General features: G+C 41.8%; 1 protein-coding gene across 1 annotated transcript in view; it reads left to right on the plus strand.

Moving 5' to 3' along the window:
* The window catches only part of vwf (von Willebrand factor), a 132557-nt gene that overhangs the window by 12398 nt on the left and 94201 nt on the right, over positions 1–25958 (plus strand). Inside the window, exons 7-19 of the mRNA XM_063072474.1 lie at positions 576–789; positions 2649–2771; positions 2869–2980; positions 4362–4408; positions 6389–6525; positions 6612–6750; positions 9635–9735; positions 9811–10006; positions 16639–16854; positions 20721–20961; positions 21927–22021; positions 25384–25544; positions 25626–25729. Of these exons, the coding sequence (XP_062928544.1) occupies positions 576–789; positions 2649–2771; positions 2869–2980; positions 4362–4408; positions 6389–6525; positions 6612–6750; positions 9635–9735; positions 9811–10006; positions 16639–16854; positions 20721–20961; positions 21927–22021; positions 25384–25544; positions 25626–25729 (1886 nt within the window). The remainder of the gene's footprint in view (positions 1–575; positions 790–2648; positions 2772–2868; positions 2981–4361; positions 4409–6388; positions 6526–6611; positions 6751–9634; positions 9736–9810; positions 10007–16638; positions 16855–20720; positions 20962–21926; positions 22022–25383; positions 25545–25625; positions 25730–25958) is intronic.

The raw sequence follows: 25958 nt of genomic DNA on the forward strand, positions 1-25958 counted from the left end.
TCCTTTACACTTGTGTACTGACAATCTTGAATCTTGAAAGCTTGAAGGTCACACTTGATTATTCATTGGTGATCAATAGGCAAACACTTACACATGTAACCTTCTATATGTATCACAGAACTTACTTAATTAAGAGTAGGGCCATTATTATACGTAATACCCACTATACAATGGAACCCTATATGAAATCCTGGATAAACATACATTTCCCTGATCATGGAAATGGATTATATCACAAAGGTGGCAATGTGACACTAAAATGCTAACCATAGACAAATATCTGCACTCAAAACAAACTTGAAAACTTGGCTGCACTAAAGTTTTTGACCTTGAAGCATTAACTCGAATATTTATAGCTTGGGTTTTGAAAGATGAAATTAAAGTTTCAATGATAAGTTTTCCAGCTCGCTGCAGTTTTAGTTTTAATTATAATATTTGACGGTGTGAGTTCTAAATTTGTAGCAAAGGCTGAAGAGCTTGAGTGAAAGAGAGAAGTAAGAAACAACAGAGCACTGTGCATGTGAGAGAGAATTGGAAAGCACACTTACATGAATTAAACTTGTATTTGAATACAGAACTTGATTGGAAAGTGCAAAATGCTCAAAACACAACAAGTATTCAAGAAATGTAATGATCTTGTGGATCCAGAGCCGTTCATTGCTAGTTGTGAGGATGACACATGCCACTGTGAAGGAAAGAATTGTCACTGCCAAGCATTTCTGGAATATGCACGGTCTTGTGCTCTAAAGGGTTTAGTTCTCAAAGACTGGACTACAGCAAGTAACTGCAGTAAGTACAGTAAAGATTATTTTTTCTATTTGTGACTTTCTTCCATTAGCAATATAATACTTAATCTTTCAATTTCAACAAAATATTATTTTATTGTTATAGAATCAATTATGAAATTATATTTTTGGACTGAATTGCTCTTCCATGATGGATATTCACTGCCTCTTCCTCATGTTTGCTTGATTTCTAAACAAACAGAACCTGCCTCTTGTAAGATCGAGAGTAGCTGTAAATAAACATCCAACTAATATTCTTTTGTTTAACTTCTGGTCGTAATTGAGAGTTAGTCTTCAGTTCTTAAAATGTAAAAGAAAAGCAGTAATCAGCTGGAAGTCAAAGGAAGTATTGTCTATAGAAAAACTTTGAAGATGCTCTGCCTGTAGAAAAATAGGCACACAGTGACTAGTTCTGCTTTATTACTGCTTTAATATGCAGTATAAGACAATAGGTTGTAAAACTTGTATTGTTTCAAGCAGACAAGCAGACTCATAAGTTGCTTAGTTCAAGGAAGCTTGCAGAACAGGTGGATAATATCATTTACCTAATCAACAATTGATGTGTTCATAGTTGGAAGAGTTTTACATATTCAAAGAAATTAGCATCACAGCTTTACAGCATTAATTTTGAACTGTGTACACTCTGAGGTCCATGTCTCTAAAATGCTTTTAGATAGTTGGTGTTGAAAGGATATCTGAGGAAATATCATCCGTGTGAAGTCACCCAAGTGGGGAAAAAGGGGTATAAATGTAGAAAGCAATTTACGCTTATTAGGACTGGGATAAGGAATATCAAGAGAAAATATTGAAGAAACACAAGATAAACTAGAATCTATTCCTCAGGCTTTGCTTTCTGTGACAGGTGATTTGTTATCTGCATTGTGGTATGTCTTTATAGTTTATAGGAATTGTGTCTGTCTTTTGGAAATCCTTTGTGATTTATGCTTTATGTTTTATCCTTTGTCCTTTGTGTTTTAGAAATGCTTTATATTTAAGAACTCTTTTTGTGTTTAGGAAATAGTTCATGTTTTAAGAATGGTCTGTAATTTGGAAATGTTTAAGATAAAAATCTTCTGTGAATTTTAAATGTGTTTTAAGATTGTGGGATGGTTTTAAGTCTGTATTACTGAAAATAAATGGATTGTGTTTAAATCACTTTGTTAGCTCAAAGTATCTCCTTGTTAGGGACGGGGGACCCACCTACTCACATAGTGGATATTGACAGCTAAACTCACCATGGCAAATAAATGGGGAAGTAATCCAGTCTTTGAAGATTGCATAATTATGGTATAATCCCCCTTTAGTGAGAGGACTCAAGGCTATTTATATGCGATCAGCTTTAAAGTTTTCATTTCAGTTTTGTAACTTTATAGACTGTAACCCCAAAACCATCACACTTCCTATTTGCTTTTACTTGGAATTGTTCAAGTAACTTATTGTTCAGGTTGCTGGATAGAATCATAATACTATTTTATGGACAGTCAATTGGAAAGTAAAGAGGATCGGAAACTGTAATTATTCAGTAATTGCCAGTTCAAATCATTCTTTAAAGCTTCACTTGTTGGTTTATATAGCAATTGAACTTCTGCTAATAAATACTTGCATACTGCAAAAAAAACTTTTCTGAAGTTCAGACTTATTCCCAGACAGTTGATTTAAATGTAGAAAGTAAGTATTTTATTCAAAAAGATTTGAGGTCTTCAGCCATGATTTGATCATGTGCATTGTGGTGCATCGGAAGCCCAGGAAACATTATGATGATCTTCCTAATCCTTCAAAAGTCATGGGTTGAGGTATAGTCTTTATGGATGTTTTTCTTTTGGATGTATTGTCTTATACAAAGCCTTTTTTTTATTTAACAAGTACCGAAATGTCCACCTGGAATGGAATACAAAACGTGTGTGCCAGCCTGCGCCCAAACATGCAAGAGTTTAAGCATCAATCAGCTGTGCCATAGCCAATGCATGGATGGCTGCACCTGTGGAGGTGATTGTTCACACTTACTACATCTCAGACATTGAATGAGATGAGTAGCCTAGAAAAGATGCATTCAACTCATTCTGATGAACTGCTTGGATTTCAGATGGGAAACTACTGGATGGGAACACATGTGTAGCCTCTTCAGAATGCTCCTGTATGCACATGGGAAAACAGTACCCAGCTGGTTCAAGCATCTCCCAGGGCTGCCATGAATGGTTAGTGCTGAAAATAATGTCTATGATGACCACCACTGAGAGCTTAGTTGTGGGATGCATCAAGCTAGCAGTTGGGGCTCCAATTAAGCATTACCATTCACTGTAAACAAAAGCATGAGGCTTACTGCAAACATTTTATTAATTCCAGTGTCAATGGTTCTGTGTCTTCCTGACCTTCCGTACTTCTGCCTCTGCATTAGACTACTGTAATCTTCTGTTGGCTTAATATCCAAATATATTATTTTACATTTCCTATTCCACTTATATAAATGAATATACTCCCAAATTTTACTGGTACTTTTTACATATCAATCTTAATCAATGATTGTATACTGAAATAATATATCATACCTTATTAATCTTCCCTATACCAAGGTCTATATCTCTGTTTCATTATATCTTAATTATCCTTCTCACAAAATGGTGATGTACTTAGATCTTAGGTTACTTCTAACTTTGTTATCTATTTATGTTTGTAACATGTTGGATGTAGTTGAAACAAAGAGATTATGTTAGGTGTGGTGGTGTGCAAAAATTAAATGATAGTCAAGGATTAAATGCATTGGTAGTCCATTTCAGAAATATGTATAATTGAAACTACAATTGGTCTGAATTAAATAGTGTAATATAGTGAAACACAAATCACAGTCAGGTTTCCCAGTCCAGGTCTAATGGCCGAGGTTTCCGCACGTGAGTCCCTCTACCTGTATTCACCACCCACGTTCCCTAGTCCCTTGAATTTACCTTCTCTGAATCCATCAAGTTGTCGTCAATGGGCCAGATGGTTCCAGAGAGAAATTCTGCAATCTCCAGGTGTGGCAGGATCTTGAGCTTGGCTGATGATTTTAGGACTTTGGTGATTGGATAAGGAGTTACCAGCATTTATGCTCAGACATATGTCCAACATAGGATAAGCAAATTGTGAGGAAATATTTGAACTGAAGGAAGAATTTATATTTAATTGTTTAGAAAGGAACTATAAAAAAGTAATTTTAGCAGATACAAATTTGTTACAACAGTGTAACCACTAACAGTGTACCTTAAGCTTTCAACAATGGTATTGGTTAAAAAATATTTATCGGGCACTTTCCCTTTTGGAAAACATCTATGCTATAATTTTGTATTAAGCATAGAGTACTAATATTTCTTTAATTTTATGCCCATCTTTTGCCTATTGCATTTGTAGGAAGGGCTGGGGAAATGGATTCAGGGACACAATGCCCATTTTCAATTTGCTCATTTGGTTTACACTGAACCTAAATATTCTACTGAAATTTGCATGGAAGTTCCAATTCAATGATGCTATCAGCACCCTCGCACTGCTTAGGGGAGGTTATTCACTAGATCTATAAGTTTCTATGTTCCAGATTTTATCTTGCAGCATTTGCAGCCACGGAAAATGGGAATGTAGCCGCGAGGATTGTCCAGGTATGATTTTTATTTTATCTTGTAAGTTTTAACAATCTGAGTGAAATCGGTCTATGGGATAACTTTATTCATTTTCTTGTATTCAAGAGTTTCGTTAGCCAAATGAATTTTGAAAGATGCGGTTGATCTTTTGATATTAGGTAGAGTCAAAGAATCTGGATAAATTACGCAGAGAATATACGTTGCAAGTTTACAGACAGAATTTGGGAGAATGGGACAAGCTGGATAGATCATGCATAGAGCCAGCATGGATTTGATGGATCAAATGGAGTCCTTATATACAGGGATCTTCCTCTTGTTCTATTGTGTCTCAGCCAGCCAAGTGCAGAGCCCTTGCTTGTAGACATCAGTTGAACTACTTTGAACTGTGCCGCCTGAATCAGCAGTAAAGGGAACAAAGTGTTTTCTTTTTGATAATCTCACAATGGTGATGCTGAAATAGATGTTCATAAATACACTGAAATGTGAAGTGGAAAATGTGCACATGACTTCAAGATGCAGGATCTGGTGGAATGACTGAGGTATTCACCCAAGGGTGTGCCAAGAAAGATATTAGAGCATAGAACACTACAGCATAGTATGGGCTCTTAGGCCCACAATGTTGTGCCAGCCTTTTAACCTACTCTAAGATCAATCCAATCATTCCCTCCTACATAGTCCATTTTCCTTTCATCTATTTGTCTATCTAAGAGTTTCTTAAATGCCTCAATGTATCTGCCTTTACCACCACCCCTGGCAGTGTTCCATGTACCCTCCACTCTCTGTCTAAAAAAATTATCTCTGACCTACCCCCTGTACTTTTCTTCAAGCTCTGCAAAATTATGCCCCCTTGTATTAGCCATTTTGCCTTTGGGAAACGTCTCTGAATATCTGTTCGATCTATGCCTCTTATCATCGTGCACTTTTTCATGATTTCACAAATTTGCATATGTCAATCAACTCTCTTCTAAACTTTATCAGACATAAGACTAGCCTACCCAATCTTTTTCCCTAAGAAAATGCACCAATTCCAGCAAACTTTTTTTCAGGTTATTCATATCCCTCATTAAATAAGGAGACATGTAGTCAAGTCAAGTTAAGTTTATTGTCATCTAATCAAGTACGGTAAGGTTCAAGTGCAGTGCTAAGCATGCTTGCAAGAGCATTACAGGCACATAGATTAATAACTGCACATTACTCTAGATATGGTTTTACCGATGCCCTGAATAAAGGGGGCATCAGCTCACACACAGAAGATTGTACCGAGCATCCTCAGGGATGAAAAAGTGGAAAAACAATAGGAAGATTCAAGGAGGGAATTCTTGGGCCTCACGAGTTGGCACTGAAGGCACCTGCTGAACACTGTGGAATATGAAAATTGAAAGAGGAATCAGAATTGGAGTAGGATAAAGATGTCAGAGGGCTGTAGGACTGGAGATTTCAGAGACAAGGTGGGGTATAATCTTGGAGGAAATAAAATACTCTCTGCCCTTGCTGAAATGATTGGATTTAGTGTAAGTTAGGTTGTATTCAATCTCTACAGCAAGAAGCAATAATTTGCAGTGTCTGCATACTAGACCAATTTGAATAGGGACGTATAACAGTTGTAGTTGAAGAGTTCCACCATGAATGGGCGTATGACAGAACGTAACAGGTAAATTCTTTAAGCACGGCATATGAACAAGAAAGAAAACTTCTTCACTCTGAGGGTCATGAAAGTGTGGGATGAGCTGCCAGCACAAGTTGTGCATGTGGGCTCAATTTCAGCATTTAAGTGAAGTTTAGATAGGTACATGGATGGTAGGGGTTTGGAGGACTATGGTCCTGGTGCAGTTTGATGGGAGCAGGCAGTTTAAGTGGTTTTGGCATGGACTAGATGGGCTGAAGGGCCTGTTTCTGTGCTGTACTTTTCTATGACTCTATCTGTTATTAAACAAAATATAATACCATGCTATGGGGATGCCAATAATGCTTTGTAATATTTACCTCTTGTACATCTAGGGGAATGTTTTGTCATTGGGCAATCACACTTCAAGAGTTTTGATGATAAGTACTTCACCTTTGCTGGAATGTGCCAATACTTGCTGGCAAAGGACTGTGAGGAAGACACGTTTGCAGTTTTCATTGAGAAAGTGCAGGTACAGCCAATCAATGTTTTTACGTTATTGAATACTGAAGGATATTTCTCAGCGATGCTCAGTGCTTTGAACTTTTTCTTCCTTAGTGTGCAGATGATCCTGACGCTGTTTGTATAAGATCAGCCACACTGAGGTTCAAGGAGCTGCAAGGCATGACCATTAAACTTAAACATGGTGGCAGAGTTTCAGTGAATGGCATGGACATACAACCACCTCTAATCCAAGGTTCATACTTATTGTTACCTATCAAAACTGATCTTTGAGGTTCTTAGAGTTATGTACAATGAAGAGTCGCCCATGTTTCTGTTTAGTTCTGTCAACGAGTCAAAAGAAATGGAAAATATATAAAATAAGGCCCCATTTTGCCTTACTGCCGTCTCCCTGATTTACTTTATGATGTTGTTTGAATGATACAAAATTTTGCTTTTTTTTTCATTTTTCTGGCTACCTGATAAGAAGTGTTCAGCAGAACAACGTTAGGGGCATGTTATGTTGGCACTGGAATGTGTGGCAGCACTTGCGGGCTTGTGTGTTGTGTGTTGGTTGATAGCACAAACAATGCATTTCACTGTATAGTTCAATGTACATGTGATAAATAAATCTGAATCTGGATCTGAAATGGAATTTATTTCTTTCCTGCTTTTTTACATTTACATGGAGCACTGCCACAAGAAAGCAGCATCCATCCACAAGGATCCCCACATCCAGACCAGGCTCTCTTCTTGCGAATACCATTGGGATATCTTCACCATTCAGACCAGTCTCCCTTCTTACTAATACCATTGGGCAGAATGTACAGCAGCCTTAAATCCCACACCACCAGGTTCAGGAAATCACTAGTTATTACCCCTCAAACATAAAGCTCCTGAACCAGCATGGATAACTTCACTCACCCCAACATGGAACTGACTCCACAACCTACAGTTTCACTTTCAAAGACTGTACAATTCATTTGCATGATTTGTGTCTTTTTGCACATTAGTTGTTTGTCAGCCTTTGTTTTTTTTTTCATAAATTCTATTATATTTCTTTATTTTCCTGTAAATGCATGGAGGAAAATACATCTCAAGGTAGTATATGGAGAAATTTTCTTATTTTGATAATAACTTTACTTTGAACTCCTGTATGGTGTAGCCACCCAGGAACGTTCCTCCTCCCATGCAGCCCTCTGCATTCCATGTTCTAGCAGTAGCACCTGGGGTGGTGGTAGGTGAGGGGAGGAGGCATAAAGGACAATTTTAATACCTAGCAGGAGAAGTTTTTTCCTCTTGCATATTGCTTGGGAGATGGCTGATACCGTATTGCCCTTCCCTCATTGAGAAGGTTGCTGAAGTGCTGCAGAGATCCTGATGGGTGCTGCCTGACCTGCTGAGTTCCTCCAGCATTTTGTATGCATTACTCTGAATGAAAGATGAGGGGTTCTTCATCTGCTTATTGCTTGGCTGGCATTTGAAGTACATTTGTACACCATTTTGACTTCAGTGACTTGGTCTGAAGTAGTCACTTAAATTGAATGGATTGCAATCATCGGCAACAACGGGTGTTAGACATTGAGAAAAGTGACATGAGATAATATCTGTGGGGTTTAGAGAGAGGGAGGTGTACTGTGCATCAGGTGAGGTGTGGAGTTGATGTATTGTGTTAAGGTGAGGGGAAACAGTTAAAAAGAGAAGTGCAGGACAAGTTTTTTACCGAGAGTATTAGATGCCTGAAACTGGTTGCCAGATGTAGTGGTAGAAGCAGATATGATAGTAGTGGTTAAGATGTGTTGGATAAACACATGAAGATGCATCCAGTGGAGGGAGATGGATCAGATGCAGGCAGAAGAGAATTAGCTTAATTTGGCATTGTGTTCAGCACTTTTGGGGTCAAAGAGCCTGATCCTATTCCGTACTGCTCTTAATTCTATACAGCTGGACAAAATACAAGATCCAAAGGATTATTCATTGTTTTTTTAAAGTGTATTCGAAAGGGCATCCGTTAGTCTCGTGAGACCATGGGTTTGCACCTTGGAAGGTTTCCAGGGCTCAGTCCTGGGCAAGGTTGTATGGAAGACTGGTAGTTGCCCATGCTGCAAGTCTCCCCTCTCCACGACACCGATGTTGTCCAAGGGAAGGGCACTAGGGCCGATACAGCTTGGCAATGGTGTCATTGCAGAGCAATATGTGGTTAAGTGCCTTGCTCAAGGACACAACACACTGCCTCAGCTGAGGCTCGAACTAGCAACCTTCAGATCACTAGACCAACGCCTTAACCACTTGGCCACGCGCCAACACTTTGAGTGTATTATGCTTCTGATTATCTGACCTCTAAAAGCACTTGTGTCACTGCATGTCTGACTCTGGATGCATTCTTTACTCCAGCAGCAACATCTTTGAAGTCAATAGTGGGGGAGAGACAGTAGCTCATCTCTGCAGACTGCGGTTTTACAAAGGTGTAGAAAAAGACGTAAGGGGCTGTGCTAAGATTCATCCCAAACAGATGCGTAGCAGAACTCTCTGATCTATGACCTATGCCCAGGGACACACAGAGAGACAAACAAGAAGTGCTGCTGGCAGATCATCAAGTTGGTGAAAGATGCCCTTTGGTCTGCCTGGAAGTTGTTGGTTTGCCAGCACTTTGAAGGAATACAGCTGACTGACATGTTCCAGGCTGCAAGTGTATGTGCTGAGAGACACACTGCGGTTTGGAGCAGCCTCCACAAGGGCTTGTTATGGAACGACCACTGCGTAGGGTTTCTCTGCTACCAGAGAGGGAAGGGCCAGGTTGGGTGAGGAAGCCCCTCAATTATTGTAGTAAACAAACCACCCAGTGGGAACACACAAGTGAACGTAAAGATTGAAAAAGACATTGCACAATTTATTCTAGTGAATAATTTTTATTAAGAATAAAGTTTATTTAGATTCAAAATGATTGAAGTCACTGAGTATAATAATTGAAAGAAAAACATCTGGAATTAACTCCATTTGAAAAGCTGACCCCAGCTTAAGCAGTATGAATTTAGTTTAGAGACAGAAGGCATGCTGAGTGTGTTTCCTAAGAATACTTCATTAATAGCACAGTATTCTTGTAAATCTATTCATTCTTACTGAGTTAAACTTTCTTGCAGGTGCTCTTCGTATTCAGCACACAGTTCGGTCATCAATTCGGGTGACATATGATGAAGATTTCCAGTTTGACTGGGATGGGTATGGAAAAGTTAATCTCAAGGTAGACCCAACACGTACAGAATAATAATAGATTTAATCTTATTCTGGCACTGAACTAACTTGTACCTTTCTGTAGCTGAGCGCCGTGTACACAGGATTAACCTGTGGCCTCTGTGGAAATTTCAATGGAAATCAAGGAGATGACTTCCTCACACCATTTGGACTTGTTGAACCTGAGATGGTCAATTTTGGGAACTCCTGGAAGATCAACGGAGGCTGTGCTGACTTGAAACAGATACATGCTGACCCATGCAAGTTAAATCCCAAGAGAGGTAAATGGGTTTCCTTTCATTTTAGAATGCTGTGTTTAATTCAATGTGGGTTTTGGAATAAAGTCAGTGGCCACTTCGTTAGGTACAGGAGTGGAACCTGAGGTGGTCTTCGGCTGCTGTAGTTCAGCCAATTCAATGTCCGATGTGTTGTGCATTCGGAAATTTCTTCGGCACATCACTGTTGTAACACGTGGTTATTTGAGTTACTGTCACCTCCCTATCAACTAGAACCAGTCTGACCATTTTCCTCTGATCGCTTTCGTTAATAAGGCATTTTTTCCCACAGAACTGCCACTCACTAGATTTTTAAATTTGTTTTGCAAATCATTCTCTGTAAACTCTGAAGACTGCTGTATGTGAAAACCTGAGTGGTTTTTGAGATACGCAAACCGCTCCACCTGGCACCAACAATCATACCATGGTCAAAGTCACTTATATAACATTTCTTCCCCATTCGGATGCTTGATCTGAACAACAACTGAACCTTTAGACTATGTCTGCATGCTTTTATGCATTGAGTTGCTGCCACACGATTGGCTGTCTTGATATTTGCATTAACAACCAGCGTACAGGTGTACAAAATAGAGTGCCCACTGAGCGTAGATTGATTGTACGAAGCTAGGTACAGGAGAATTTGCTTGTTGATTACCTATGTACAATCAAATGTGACCTTTGAGATTTCAGAATTCAAGATTGCTTCTGTCATTCATCAATATACAAGTGTAAAGGAGAACAAAATAATTGTTAGCCTGCAACCATTGCACCATAAAAAAACACCATAAGCATAAAGAACACAATAAAAACCCAATAAATAATATAGATTAGCTTATATACATCGACTGATTGTACATACACAAAGTGACACTAGGTGCAGGAGAATCTGTACATGAGATAACTCTGTCAGGAAATGATAAAGTAGTGGTGGTGGGGGTACGGTGGGGTGTTTAATAGCTGGAAATGTTGATCAGCCTGACGTCTCGGGTAACTAACTGCTTTTGAGTCAAGTGGTTCTGGCATAAATGCTAGTTAGCTTTTTCATTGATGGGAGTGGGACAAACAGTCCATGAGCAGGGTAGGTAGGATCCTTCATGATATTGCTGGCCTTTTCCCAGCACCTTTCTGTATATACGTATGCTCTTGATGGCAGGTAGACTGGTGCCAGTGATACACTGGCCAGTTTTAAATACCCATTATAAAGCAGATACGTTAGATACAGGTACAGTACTGTGCAAAAGTCTTTGGCACATATTATAGCCAGGTGCCTTAGACTTTTGCACGGTAGGGTATTTGCCAATGTGGAGCGGAGAGCGAGTTTGTAAATCTGGTAGGAGCAAATAATGTTGGGAATGGTGAGGGTGGTGCGCCATGGGAGTTGTGTGGAACAGGTGCCAGAGGAGTGCCAGGGGTGGCGGGTGGCACGGGTACAGACACACCCAGCCTTGAGAGACCAGACAAGGTCATTCAATCCCAAACAATTTTTTTTATCATTACAGAATGTCTCTCTGCTGCTTCTGTCACAAAGGTGGGGCATTGGGAGCAAGGGTGGACCCAAATGCAAGACACATCTTGTGAGGTTACTTAGATTGAGTTTATTGTTTGATACCAGGAGAGCTCGGCAGGAGCAGGAATAGCAAACTGGACAAGGATTCAGGACTACGACTAGGCTGGGACCAAGGGTCTGGGCTTGGACTCGGAATCGGATCCCAGAACTAGACGAGACATGAAGAGGCTAGGGTATGGACTCCGAGCCCGAGACTGGGCAAGGACCCCGTACCTGCGTCTTGCCTTGGGCTCGGACCCCAAAACCAGGCATGGACATGACATGGGCTAGGGAGAGGAGGAACATGGAAAACAGAGCCTCGGTCTCGGGAGAGCAGGTACATGGAACCATGGACACATACACAGAACAGAGAGCTAGGACCCCTCCTTGGGTACAAGACATAGGGCCGGGACTCATCACCCTCCGCGGGGCAACGGCAAGACAGCCTGACTTACCCCACGGAGGTGAGGACAAGACAAGACAGAACATGACCCCCTGCGGGGCAACAGCAAGACGGCCTGACTTACCCCATGAAGGCGAGGACAAGACAAGACAAGACATGACTCCCCGCGGGGCAACGGCAAGATGGCCAGACTTACCCCACAGAGGCGAGGACAGGACGAGACATGACTCCCCGCGGGGCAACGGCAAGACGGCCAGACTTATACCACGGAGGCGAGGACAAGACAAGACAGGACCAACATGAATGAACACCAGACAGTACCTATCTAGCTCCGGTCATGGAACTAGACCGAAGTGCAGGCAGGGGCTGCAGACGAGGGCTAGAGGCAAGAGGGGCAGAGAAGAGATTCAGACAAGGGGGTAGGACAGGAATCACAGACCGCCAGGGCCAGGACTTGACTCAGAACTGGGAAGCCGCCAGGGCCAGGACTTGACATGGTATTTGAACGCCGCCAGGGCCAGGACTTGACATGGTACTGGAATGCGGCCCGGAGCCAGGACTTGACTTAGTACTTGAATTCCGCCCGGAGCCAGGACTTGAGTTGTTACTTGAATGCCACCTTGAGCCAGGACTTAACGTGCAGCCTCCGGGTAGAGGCGAGCTCTCAACTCGGCCCAGGAATAGTGGACAGCAGTTCTTGATTCCCTCCGGCGGGTTAACTGATGGACTCACCTCGGTGAGGTAACTTTGCAGGCTCGCTTTGGCGAGGTAACTGGACGGGGTTGCTCCGGTGAGGAAAGGTGAATTACCGGCACTCGCTTCGGCAGAGACTAGGCTTGCTCCGGCCAGATGACATTGGCACGCCGTACCTTTGGTGACTTTGCAAACGCTCCCGTGCTGAACGGCTGAAAACCGGAGACTATAAACTACCGGTTCAGCCGAGTGTTAATTGCCTCTAATCACCAAAGTCGAGGGACACGGGAAAACAGGGAATCAGCGGTCCGGGTCGTAACATAAACAAGCTAAATTTAAAGGGACCCCGATCTGGACTATGACAGCTTCCTACTCACTCCCCTCTCCCTTCCCCTTTACCCAACCATGATTCCCCTCTCCCTGCCCCCTTCCCACTCTCAGTCCACAATAGAGACTCATATCAGAATCAGATCTATCATCACTCATATATGTCATGAATTTTTTTTTGCAGCACCAAGAGGACAGTGCAATACATAAAATTATTATAGTACTATGCAAAGTTTTAGGCTCTCTGGCTAAATATATGTGCCTAAGACTTTTGCACAGTTATATAAACGCAGTACATACTCCTAGGCACAACCCCCATATACTCAGTTGCCAACTTAGCCACTCTATAGGCAGATTGAACTGTCCCTAAAATTACCAACCAAAATATTTAAACTCAGAGAGTCATAACTATCCGCCAGGCGTTATCGTGGAGGTAAAACTCTCATGTACCCCAAGGGTATCTCCATCAGGATGCAGAATACCAGCACAATATCACTTACCTTAGGTACAGAACAGATCAAGTAGGCCAAGACAGGATATTGATTCATTTATCTGCACCAGGAAACTTGTATTATAACACAATCTGCAATTTAAGATCAATGTATTGAAAATCAGTCGGTTTCTATAACAGTTGGCCCTGCCAGATTATTAGCTGAGTTTTTCACTAAGTCTATCTCATACAATCATTTAGTGAGCCTGCAGCAGTTGTTTGTCACATTTTCTCTTTGCCTTGCAACTTGAAGCCAAGCCTCAAAATCCAAACAACAGTGATGATGGCATCAGATAAGTACAATACTGGCAGCGCAAGCTGTATCCTGCATGGCAGAACTTAAATGACACGATATCTTTCCTGGCATCTCTCTGATAGAATAACACACTCTTTACCAGCTAAATATTATTTTTGAACTGAAGTTGTATCGTTTCAACTTTTTTTTCAATTGGGCTTCGACTTAACACTATTTGTTAAAAATTAATAATAAAGCTTGAAAGGTAGAAAGCCTGAAATGTTAAAGACCGAAGTCCCAAGGCAGAGGACGAGTCCAGATGAGAGAATGGAGGTTGGAGGCCCAGTGTCTGTGAGTTTGAGACTCCGGGGACAAGGACTGGAGGCCCAGTGGTGGCCTATACAGGGTTTGAATGCCTATTTATATCAGGGGGTTGGAGGGAGGCCTGTTGTGGCTGTTCGTGCTGTTTTGTGTGGTGGTGGTGTTGTGTTTAACATTGTGGGTGACACTTGTGGGGCTGACTCCAGCACATCCTTTGGCGTGTTAGTTGTTAATGCAATGACATACTTTACTGTATGCTTTGAAGAAGATCTAATTAATAATTCTGAATCTGAATCTGACTGCCATATGGATTTCTGGTGAACATCTGGCTGCAACAGAATAGACCAAGTTTCAGTCTTTTGTTAGAGAAAAGCATTCTGTTTTTTCTGACTTCAAAATCTCAACGCTGTGATAAATTAGAAACCATTTCCCAGATTAATGCGTTTGATTTTGAAGGGTACATATTTCACACTTCAAATCTTTAAACAGGCATAATGGCAAGAAATTAACAAAGAATAATTAAACAATACACACAAAATGTTGGAGGAACTCAGCAGGCAGCCAGCAACTATGGAAAGGAGTAAACAGTCAATATTTTGGGCTGAGACCCTTCTTCAGTTCTGTTTATTCTTTTCCGTAGATGTTGCCTAACCTGCTGAGTTCCTCCAGCATTTTGTGTATGTTGCTTGGGACCTCCAGCATCTGCAGATTTTCTCTCGTTTGTAAAGAATAAATAACTAGTCTTCCTTTACAGTTGTTCATGTGTTTTCATGATACAGTATTGAGATGTAAATAACTTTGCAGTTATATTTTGTTCTTACAAGATACCAAACATTTTTTAAAATCTGTCTTTGTTTTAAATAACTTTTTATTCAAGGCAAAACTTGTCATCATATCTTAAAATGGCCATACTTAGCTTGATTTCCCTGAGTATTCACAACATCTTTAACATTTAATAATTGATGACCACCTTTGGATTTCAACAGCTGAATCCTTCCACATTGTACTGAGAAGGAAGTGTTATAATGCTCATTGTTTTATGGGGTAAAATCACATGTATGATAATAGCTAATAAATTTATGCAATTCCTCCATCCAGTTATTAAAATAAATATGCAGATATATTTAATGCAGGCAGAGACAATTTTTACAATTAAGTAAGATACGTGATGCTCTGTAGGATCTTGGACACATTGGTGAAGTGATAGAAGAGGCATTCTCGCCTTTCCTGAATTGATTTACCTCACTAACTATTTGAGTATGTCTTTTGTCAACAAGACAAAGGAGATAGATATCGACTTCAGGAGAAATCAGACTACCCATACTCCTCTTTACACTGGTGGCACAGCAGTGGGAGCTTTGAGCAGATTCAAATTCCCAGGAGTGCATATCTCACAGAAAGTCTCATGGTCCCAGAACAGTCAAGAAAGATCACCAATGCCTCTAGTTTCTGAGGAGACTGAAGAGAGCCGGATTGTGCACATCAATACTCACAGCCTTCTACAGATTCGCAGCTGAGAGCATCCTAGCATGCTGTATTAATGTCTTGTATGGAAACTTCACTATGGTGGACAAGAGGGATCTACACTGGTAGCTGATACCCAATGCATCATCAACACTAGTAAACGCATCGTCAAGGACATAAATACAGAAGGGTGATGGAAAAAGGCCAACAATGTCATGAAGGATCCTACCCACCCTGCTTATGCTTCTCTCCCATTGGGGAAGAGGCTACACAGTATCCACACCAGGACCACCAGATCAACATCTCTACCCATTAACCCAGCCCCAAAACAGCATCCACACCAGGGCCACCAGATCAGCACCTCTACCCATTAACCCAGCCCCAACACAGCATCCACACCAGGACCACCAGATCAACACCTGATGAATGACAATAAACAACCTTGTATCTTGTATTTTGAATATAAGCTCTTGATTAATTTGCTAGAAGTAAGGGGTCCCTTACTGAAGTTACAATTTGTGTTTACAGACAGTAGGAGCAAGTGAGTCATATGTGGAGGGAATTAGCTTTATACTAATACATGCTTTAACCATGAAAATCTCTCCCACCTTTGTTGCATTTCAATGTACTTGATATGAATCCTCAGTAAAGTTTGTGGCTGATACACATAATTAGAGAGAATTGATTTGAACTGACATACAAACATCTCAGGATTGTTGTTCTTAAGAGTTATCTAGGTGGCAAATACAGCACTCATTGCATTGCTGAGATAATGCACAAGCTCTTTACCTTATGTTTAAAAGCAGAATCTCATAGCCACCACTTCCTTTCCTAGTCCATTAATTGTAGGGGTAATTTTTACCTAACTTTCCCTCAGAGGGGAAGCTTACGAGACGGAGGGCACTGTTAGCTTTTTGTCTTCTTCACTTGAGTCAGTGGAAAATAATTTTATGGATGGTGTAAAATTGATATTCTACCTATATCCCTAAGGTTTTTGGGATTACTGTTTTTAAACCAATATTAAACCAAAATATCTGTATTTCTTGGCTAGCTGGAGAAGACAAATATCAGAGTTGTATTGTAGATCGTACTTTGACAATGAAATGAACCTTTGAGCCTTTCAATGATTTGTCACCATTGTATGATGTTTGTATTTCAGCGAAGTATGCTGAGGAGGTGTGCTCTGTTTTTCTGTTAACTGAGTTTGAACCATGTCACCATGAAGTAAATCCTGCTCCATTCCTCAAGATCTGTCACTATGATGTATGTGCCTGCAAGGATGGCAATGAATGCCTATGTTCTGCCATTGCCAGTTACGCTGCGTTGTGCACCAGGAGAGGTGTCCTAATTAACTGGAGGTCTCCAGATTTCTGTGGTAAGAGGTTCTGCTTTCCCATTCCTTTATCTTTTAAACATGAGAAAAAAAATCAAGATGTTATTCTTGATGGCAGCATGTTAATGCCAGCAGTTAGCGTAATAGTAACACAGTGCCAGTGACTTGGGTTTAATTCCAGCTACTGTCTATTAGTTTCTCCCTGTGTCCATGTGGGTTTTGTCCAGGTGCTCAGGGTTCCTCCTCATATATCCTACATAGAGTAGTATAGTGGCTAGCACAATGCTTTACAGTACCAGTGACCTGGGTTCATTCCCCGGCCGCCCCCCCGGCAATCTGTAAGGAGTTTGTATGTTCTCTCCGTGATCACTTGGATTTCCTCCAAGTGCTCTGGTTTCCTCCCCCAGTTTTCAGACGTACCAGTTGGTAGGTTAATTGGTCATTGTAAATTGTCCTGTGATTAGGCTAGAGTTAAATTGGTGATTGCTGGGTGGCACAGATTGAGGCCAGAAGGGCGTTTTCCGCGCCATGTCTCAATAAATAAATAAAAGTGTGGATGAGTAAGTTAATTAGTTACATGGGTGTAATTAGGTGGCATGGGCTCGTTGGGTCAGGAAGCCTGTTACTGTACTGTAACTCTTAAGATAAAAAGAACATCAGTGTTACTGGAAATGGTACATTTTCAGAGGTACTGTTTTTTTATAATGATGTTCCAATTGTGTCTTCTAATTGAAATTATAGTGTCCTGTAGCTCAGTCATGTTTCTCACCTTCTCATGAGGGCATGTGACCTGGCATGCACTTTGAACCCAGACGATCAATGTCATAGTTCTGACAAGTCCTCATACTTTCATTGCGTTTTGCTGCCGGGTCATCTTTTCTGGCCCAACTCCATTATTATATTTTTGCCAGCAGCTGAACAGCTAGAAATGAGATATGTGGCTTCTGCTCGTGCTGTCAAATGCAGCGGTCCTTGATGCACGAGTAGGAGGCTGACTCTGTCAGTCTGATCCATGACCAATCCTGCTCGGGTTGATAAGCAGTGCGGTGGGACAGTTTTCTATAGCAAGTCCAACCTGTCACTGGATTCAACACACGATCGTTTTCAATGCGGATTGCAGAAGAAAGAGTTTACGGAGTACATAAGATGGCACAGCACAAAAACAGGCTATTTGGCCCACAATGCCTGTGCCAAGCATGGTGTCAAATTAAATTAACCCTTTCTTCCTGCACATGATCCATGTCCCTCCATTTACTTCATATTCATGTTCCTATTTAAAAGCCTCTTGAATGCCACAATCATATCTAGCTCCACTACCACCCTTTTTATACATTTTTATACAGAGAGTGATAGACGCTGTGTGTTCCAGGCACTTACCACTCTGTATATGAAAAAAATCTTGTCTCCTTTAAATTTTACCCCTCGCATCTTAAAGCTATGCCCTGTAGTATCTTACTCTTAATAATTTCTCCTTTTGCTCCTCCCATTTCCTCCAAACTAAAGGTGTAGCTATGGGTACCCGTATGGGTCCTAGCTATGCCTGCCTTTTTGTTGGGTTTGTGGAACAATCTATGTTCCGTGCCTATTCTGGTATCTGTCCCCCACTTTTCCTTCGCTACATCGACGACTGCATTGGCGCTGCTTCCTGCACGCATGCAGAACTCGTTGACTTTATTAACTTTGCCTCCAACTTTCACCCTGCCCTCAAGTTTACCTGGTCCATTTCCGACACCTCCCTCCCCTTTCTAGATCTTTCTGTCTCTGTCTCTGGAGACAGCTTATCCACTGATGTCTACTATAAGCCTACTGACTCTCACAGCTATCTGGACGATTCCTCTTCTCACCCTGTCTCTTGCAAAAACGCCATCCCCTTCTCGCAATTCCTCCGTCTCCGCCGCATCTGCTCTCAGGATGAGGCTTTTCATTCTAGGACGAGGCAGATGTTTTCATTTTTTAAAGAAAGTGGCTTCCCTTCCTCCACTATCAACTCTGCTCTTAAACGCATCTCCCCCATTTCACGTACATCTGCTCTCACTCCATCCTCCCACCACCCCACTAGGAATAGGGTTCCCCTGGTCCTCACCTACCACCCCACCAGCCTCCGGGTCCAACATATTATTCTCCGTAACTTCCGCCACCTCCAACGGGATCCCACCACTAAGCACATCTTTCCCTCCCCCCCCCCCCGCATTCCGCAGGGATCGCTCCCTACACAACTCCCTTGTCCTTTCGTCCCCCCCATCCCTCCCCACTGATCTCCCTCCTGGCACTTATCCGTGTAAACGGAACAAGTGCTACACATGCCCTTACACTTCCTCCCTACCACCATTCAGGGCCCCAAACAGTCCTTCCAGGTGAGGCATCACTTCACCTGTGAGTCGACTGGGGTGATATACTGCGTCCGGTGCTCCCGATGTGGCCTTTTATATATTGGTGAGACTTGACGCAGACTGGGAGACCGCTTTGCTGAACATCTACGCTCTGTCCGCCAGAGAAAGCAGGATCTCCCAGTGGCCACACATTTTAATTCCACATTCCATTCCCATTCTGACATGTCTATCCACGGCCTCCTCTACTGTAAAGATGAAGCCACACTCAGGTTGGAGGAACAACACCTTATATTCCGTCTGGGTAGCCTCCAACCTGATGGCATGAACATCGACTTCTCTAACTTCCGCTAAGGCCCCACCTCCCCCTCGTACCCCATCTGTTACTCATTTTTATGCACACATTATTTCTCTCACTCTCCTTTTTCTCCCTCTGTCCCTCTGAATATACCTCTTGCCCATCCTCTGGGTTCCCCCCCCCCGTCTTTCTTCCCGGACCTCCTGTCCCATGATCCTCTCGTATCCCCTTTTGCCTATCACCTGTCCAGCTCTCGGCTCTATCCCTCCCCCTCCTGTCTTCTCCTATCATTTTGCATCTCCCCCTCCCCCTCCAGCTTTCAAATCCCTTACTCACTCTTCCTTCAGTTCGTCCTGACGAAGGATCTCGGCCTGAAACGTCGACTGCGCCTCTTCCTATAGATGCTGCTTGGCCTGCTGCGTTCACCAGCAACTTTGATGTATGTTCCCTGTAGTATGTGATATTTTTACACTGTGAGATATATTCTGGCTGTCTACTCTTTCTCTGCCTTTCATAATTTTATAAACTTCTATCTGGTCTAACAGTCTTTGCTGCCAGGTTTTTAGTTATTTATAAAAGTTCACATATTTTCATTAGCTATATATATGTTATTCTAGTAGCTTAAAATTAAATTATTAGGTTTTAACACCTTTAATATTTTGAATATTCAACCTGCTTAAAATCTGTAATTGAGTTAAAAATGATGACAGTTTTAAGAGCAGGCAAAGCCCTCTCCCAGCCTTGGTCCTGGGTAAGGAGCCATCTCATTGTTCCTACTGAGGACCTGACATGACAGAGCACACTTTTAAATGCTGAGATGTGGAAGGCTACCAATTAGCACCAGAAAAAGTGCACTGATAATTGTGCCGCAAGTGGATTGGACCATCGCATATGGGGAAAGTAGATTCCAGTAAGGAAACCAGCCCAATATCAGAATCAGGTTTAATATCACTGGCATACGTTGGGAAACCTGTGAACTTAGCGGCAGCTGTGAATGCAATGCGTGGTAATAGAGAATGGAAAAAAAAACATGACTATATATGCATGTATAATAGTTAAGTAAGTAGTGCAAAAGTAGAAAATATAAAAGTAGTGAGGTAGTGTTCATGGGCCCGATGCCCATTCAGAGATTGTATGATGTTAGGCTTCTGTACCTCCTTCCTGATGGTAGCAATGAGAAGAGTACCTCCATCAGATAATTTGTTTTATTTCTAATGGTGGAGCTGTGATGTTTCTCAGAGGATGTTCACCTTTTTGATTTCTTTTTCAAATTATTCTGGCAGAATTGACCTGCCCTGATGGGCAAATTTATGAGCAGTGTAGCACACCTTGTAACAAGACCTGCAGATCGATCTCCACTCCGGACACAGAATGCACTGAGTTTTGTCTCGAAGGTTGCTACTGCCCACCCAATCAGTTTGCCAATGACGATGGGCAATGTGTTCCCAAATCAGAATGTTCCTGCTACTTTAACGATGAAATCTACAAACCTCACGAGGACATAGCATTTGAAAACGTCATCTGGTAAGTTCAACAATGGGTGATTCTAAATAAACAAAATACAGCAATCTATAATCTGAACAATAAAAGGAAAGGTACATCGCATCTAGAGTTTCTCCGGGTAGTGGGGGGTCACGTACGAGGCAAGTTACAGCAATGGTTTTCCATTGCCTTCTGCTGGGTGAGTTTCCAAAGAGATCACCAGCTCGTAACCCAGCACGGATGGAAAGCGTGCAGGGGAGCCGGCTATCTGGATTCGAACCCGGGACCTTTCGTCCTGAAGTCCGACGCTGTTGCCATTACACACCAGCTGGGTCAATCTGAACAATATTAACTGAAATTTCAGATAACACTCCATTACCTGTTGTATAGAAGGTCTCAGACTCGCAAATAGGTCGACGCAGTACAAATGCCCAGAGATGATGCACTAGATGCTCTTATGTAGTATTTTGAGCGGCTGCAATATTGCCAGGCACCACGTACCAGTACAGGAAATAATCTCCCCGTCTGTGCCTGCTTGGGTGCTAACTTCCAAGTAACAGAAACAGACGATGTTTTGTTTAAATTAAGTCAGGTGAAAGATTCTCTGTTTCAAATTTTTATTCTGCACATGATCGCCAGAAACTGCAGAGATCTGTGGATGCAGCTCAGCACATCATGGAAACCAACCTTCCTCTGTATGGATTCTGCCTACAATTCTGACTGCCCTAGTATAATCAAAGACACTACCCACCCCAGGCATTCTGCCATCTCCCCTCTTCCATCAAGCAGAAGATACAAAAGCCTGAAAGCACGTACCACAAGTTCGAGGATAGTTTCTTCCCCACTGTTAGAGGACTACTGAATGGTTCCCTAGTATGATAAGATGGACTCTTGACCTCATATTCTACCTCAATATTCAAACCACTATCAATACTAGTTTCCTTACTTAAAATGCTTAGAGTCTGGCTGTGATTTATTTTTAAATATCATTTTGTTTCCCTTTACAGTTACTGTGAAAATGGTGTGATGCATTGCAGTGCAATCAATCTGGTTCATCATTACCCACCAAGCATTTTCTTAGACACTGAAGGGAGTAGCAGAGGTGAGAACTGGAGTGTTAAGAAACCTGATGTTTACTGAAAACGGGTATTTATAGTGGAAGTTATAGGCAAGGAGCCCAGATATTCCCAATATCATGGTGTCTTCACTACCTTGAGACTTCCAAGGGATATGTTTTATCAGCTGGTGTCTGACCTACATACCATACATCCCCGTGTTCAGTAGACTTCAGCCTGAGAAATCCATTCAAGTATGGCTTTTGCCCAATATTGATGAGATGTTTCTTGTACTGCAGAACCATTAATTCATAGGAAACAGACTAAACCTGAAGGAGACCCAAGAATTTATAGTGATAAGAAAGGATTTTAACCAGATGAAACAATGCAGACTGTCTGTAAAATGTGCTGATAAATTTCTAATCGGTACTTGTTCACCATTTAATCAATGCTGTTTCCGTTGATCTGCAAGTCTACCTGAAGGGGTGAACAAATGGTTGGCAGAGTTATTGTCAGGTTCTGCACTCATTTGGTAGGTTGCATTTATCAGGTTATTCAAAGGTATCACTTACGTGCTTCAGCCCTGTCTATTCATCTGGTAGCCCGTCACTTAAAACCGTAAGGCCATAAGATATGGGATCAGAATTAGGCCATTTGGCCCATCAAGTCTGCTGTGCCATTTCATCAAGCTGATCCATTTCCCTCTCAGTTCCAGTCTCCTGTCTTCGCCCCATAACCCTTGTTACTAGGATCAAATTGTTCACTTAGAATGGCCCCTAGGAGCCACATCTGCCTCATCAGTTGTGGTGTTCAGTAAATAATCATCAGCAAGCTAATAGACATGCCTGTAACTTTGAGCCTCATCATAAAGGAGATGAGAAATAGGAACAATACAGCGATAGCCTGTTCAGCTAGCCAGTACAATCATGGATGATGTGGTCATGGTCTCAACTCTACTTTACCCTCTGTTTCCTCTGACCCTGTAGACCAAAGCAGTCTTTTTCAGTCTTGGATATATTCAATTTTTCACTCTCATGACTCACCGTGTTAGTGCATTCCAAATGCTTGCAATCTCCTGAGAGAAGAAGTGTCCCCTTATCTCTGTCATAATGCCTATGGCATTATAGATGAATCATGGTTTGTAGTAGGGCTGGCAGGGAGAGAGTTGATAAGATAAATTTATGTTTGGATAAATTTCCATCTGTGATTTTAGATTGTGTTTTGGAAGCAGTGGAAAGTAAATAGGAGTAGCCATGGTGTCCCGCAAATCAACCTTACCGACCAATGTCAAAAAACATTACGCTAAGCAAGCATTGAAATTACAGTACTCGTGGACCAAAGCTAACATGCTAACTGGGATGTCTGGTTAAATCAACCAGTTCGCAGCTGGAACAAGTTGTGACCCTAAGACAGGGACACTCACTAGCTCTTTGGCCTTACTATATTCTAAGTTGGCAACACACCAGAGATGTGACTTGAAATGTGGCGACCTGCGGGTCATAATGTGTCACCACCTTGCGAGGGGGTTGGGTGGGGGATAGTAAAACACTAATTGTAGCTCACCATTTGCCGATGGCAACCAGCTGCCTCAGTTTTGCTTACATTTAACTGTGATACAGTCTTGGTTGTCCACGCCTTGATGCTAGACAAGGAGCCGATGGTCTGGGTGTTCATTCTGCAGGATGAGGGGCAGTAGATGTGGAACCTGATCCTGTGACACTCGGGGAGAGTGAACAATGAAGAGGAAATAGCCAGGAATGGAGCCCATCAATGAAGTTGATGGTGCATTTGGCTCTCCGTGTTATCTGCTCCTAGATTTTTCTATTTAGAATACCTAGACCCATTTTCAGTTTAAAGTAGCACTTTGTGTGGGATCACATATACAAGATTTTTATCATCCTTGTCATGTAATTTTTTTTTCTAGGATAGGCTTACTGTTTATTTGAACTTCCCTTTCGATCACAAGAATCATGTAGTGGGGGACCATGGTGTCCGTCACATAGAAACATAGAAACATAGAAAATAGGTGCAGGAGTAGGCCATTCGGCCCTTCGAGCCTGCACCACCATTCAGTATGATCATGGCTGATCATCCAACTCAGAACCCTGTACCAGCCTTCCCCCCATACGTCCGATCCCTTTAGCCACAAGGGCCATATCTAACTCCCTCTTAAATATAGCCAATGAACTGGCCTCAACTGTTTCCTGTGGCAGAGAATTCCACAGATTCACCACTCTCTGTGTGAAGAAGTTTTTCCTAATCTCAGTCCTAGAAGGCTTCCCCTTTATCCTCAAACTGTGACCCGTCATTCTGGACTTCCCCAACATCAGGAACAATCTTCCTTCATCTAGCCTGTCCAATCCCTTTAGGATTTTATATGTTTCAATGAGATCCCCCCTCAATCTTCTAAATTCCAACGAGTATAAGCCTAGTTCATCCAGTCTTTCAACATATGAAAGTCCTGCCATCCCAGGAATCAATCTGGTGAACCTTCTTTGTATTCCCTCTATGGCAAGGATGTCTTTCCTCAGATTAGGGGACCAAAACTGCACACAATACTCCAGGTGTGGTCTCACCAAGGCCTTGTACAACTGCAGTAGTACCTCCCTGCTCCTGTACTCGAATCCTGTTGCTAGTCACCTAGTCAGACATCGAACGGTTTAGATCCAGTGCTTTAATAATGTATCTCAGGCTCACAATAAGAAGAGTTGCCTTGCTGCAGTCTGTCAGAATCAGATTTGTTATCACTGACTTACATGACATGAAATTAGTTGGCTGCGTAAGCGTTTAGGGATGTTTTGAGTTGCAAAAGGCACTGCATAAGGTCAATTTGGAATCATAGAGTCATAGACTAATATAGCACTTTGGCCCAATTGGTCCATGCCAACTAAGATGAACACCTAAGCTGGTCCTATTTATCCACACCTGTCCATATCTCTCTGAATGTTTCCCATCTATGTACATGTCCAAAAGTCTCTTAATGCACCTATCTCAAGCACTTCTCTGGGAGATCAACCCATCCTTTGCATGAAGAAATAATCCCTCAAAGTCTCTTTTAAATCTTACCCTCCTCACCTTAAACCTGTGCTCTCTAGTATTTTGTATCCCTTTCCCTCATGGCCTCATAATTTTATACAGTTCCATATGATCAGCCCTCAGTCTCCTATACTTTTACTATTTTTTAATTTAGGGTCAGTTAGACACGTTATTCAGTGAGCGGTTTCTGAGGTGAAATTGTACCTGAGTAATGTGCTTTAAATGTTTAATACCATAAGTAATCATCCGTTATGTCTGTTGGTCTGTTAAGACACACACAGCAAGAGCTTGCTACAATTTACATGTGAAAATGGCACAAAATTCCTCAGCTTTATTTTTAAGTACATCTGATTGAACAACTGTTTTCCTTCAGTCAAGCGGGAGACGAGTTGTCAGCCACCAATGAGAAGATTTGATTGTCCAGAAGATGACCCGACAGCAAAGGGCATTGAATGTATGAAGACATGTCAGAACTATGACTTGGATTGTGTGAGCTCAAAGTGTATGTCAGGTTGCATGTGTCCTCCTGGCAAGGTGAGAACCGTCATTCACAGAATGAAACAGTACTCTGCATCCAGATATAAATACATGCCTTACATATGATCTGTGATTTAGGTGCAAGTGGGAACCATGTGTATTTCTCCAGAAATGTGTTCATGTCTACACAACGGAAAAGAATATGGTCCTGAAGAAACCATAAAGCAAGGCTGCAATACCTGGTAATATCTTTTTACTTGCCTTTATTAATGCTGACATATTCATTGCAGAATTACTGTGAGAATGGTTTTGGATCCAAAACAATAATTGGACCTATTTATATCATGGTGAATTTCCTAAATCTTTGCCTCTGCGAATATTGATTGGAGATCAAATATTGAACTTCCTACCATCTAAGGTTTGTGGGCAATGCTCGACTGGGTTTTATTTACATAGCTATAGCAATCAAAG

The sequence above is a fragment of the Mobula hypostoma genome, chromosome 20 (assembly GCF_963921235.1).
Source record: "Mobula hypostoma chromosome 20, sMobHyp1.1, whole genome shotgun sequence".
Lineage (NCBI taxonomy): Eukaryota > Metazoa > Chordata > Chondrichthyes > Myliobatiformes > Myliobatidae > Mobula > Mobula hypostoma.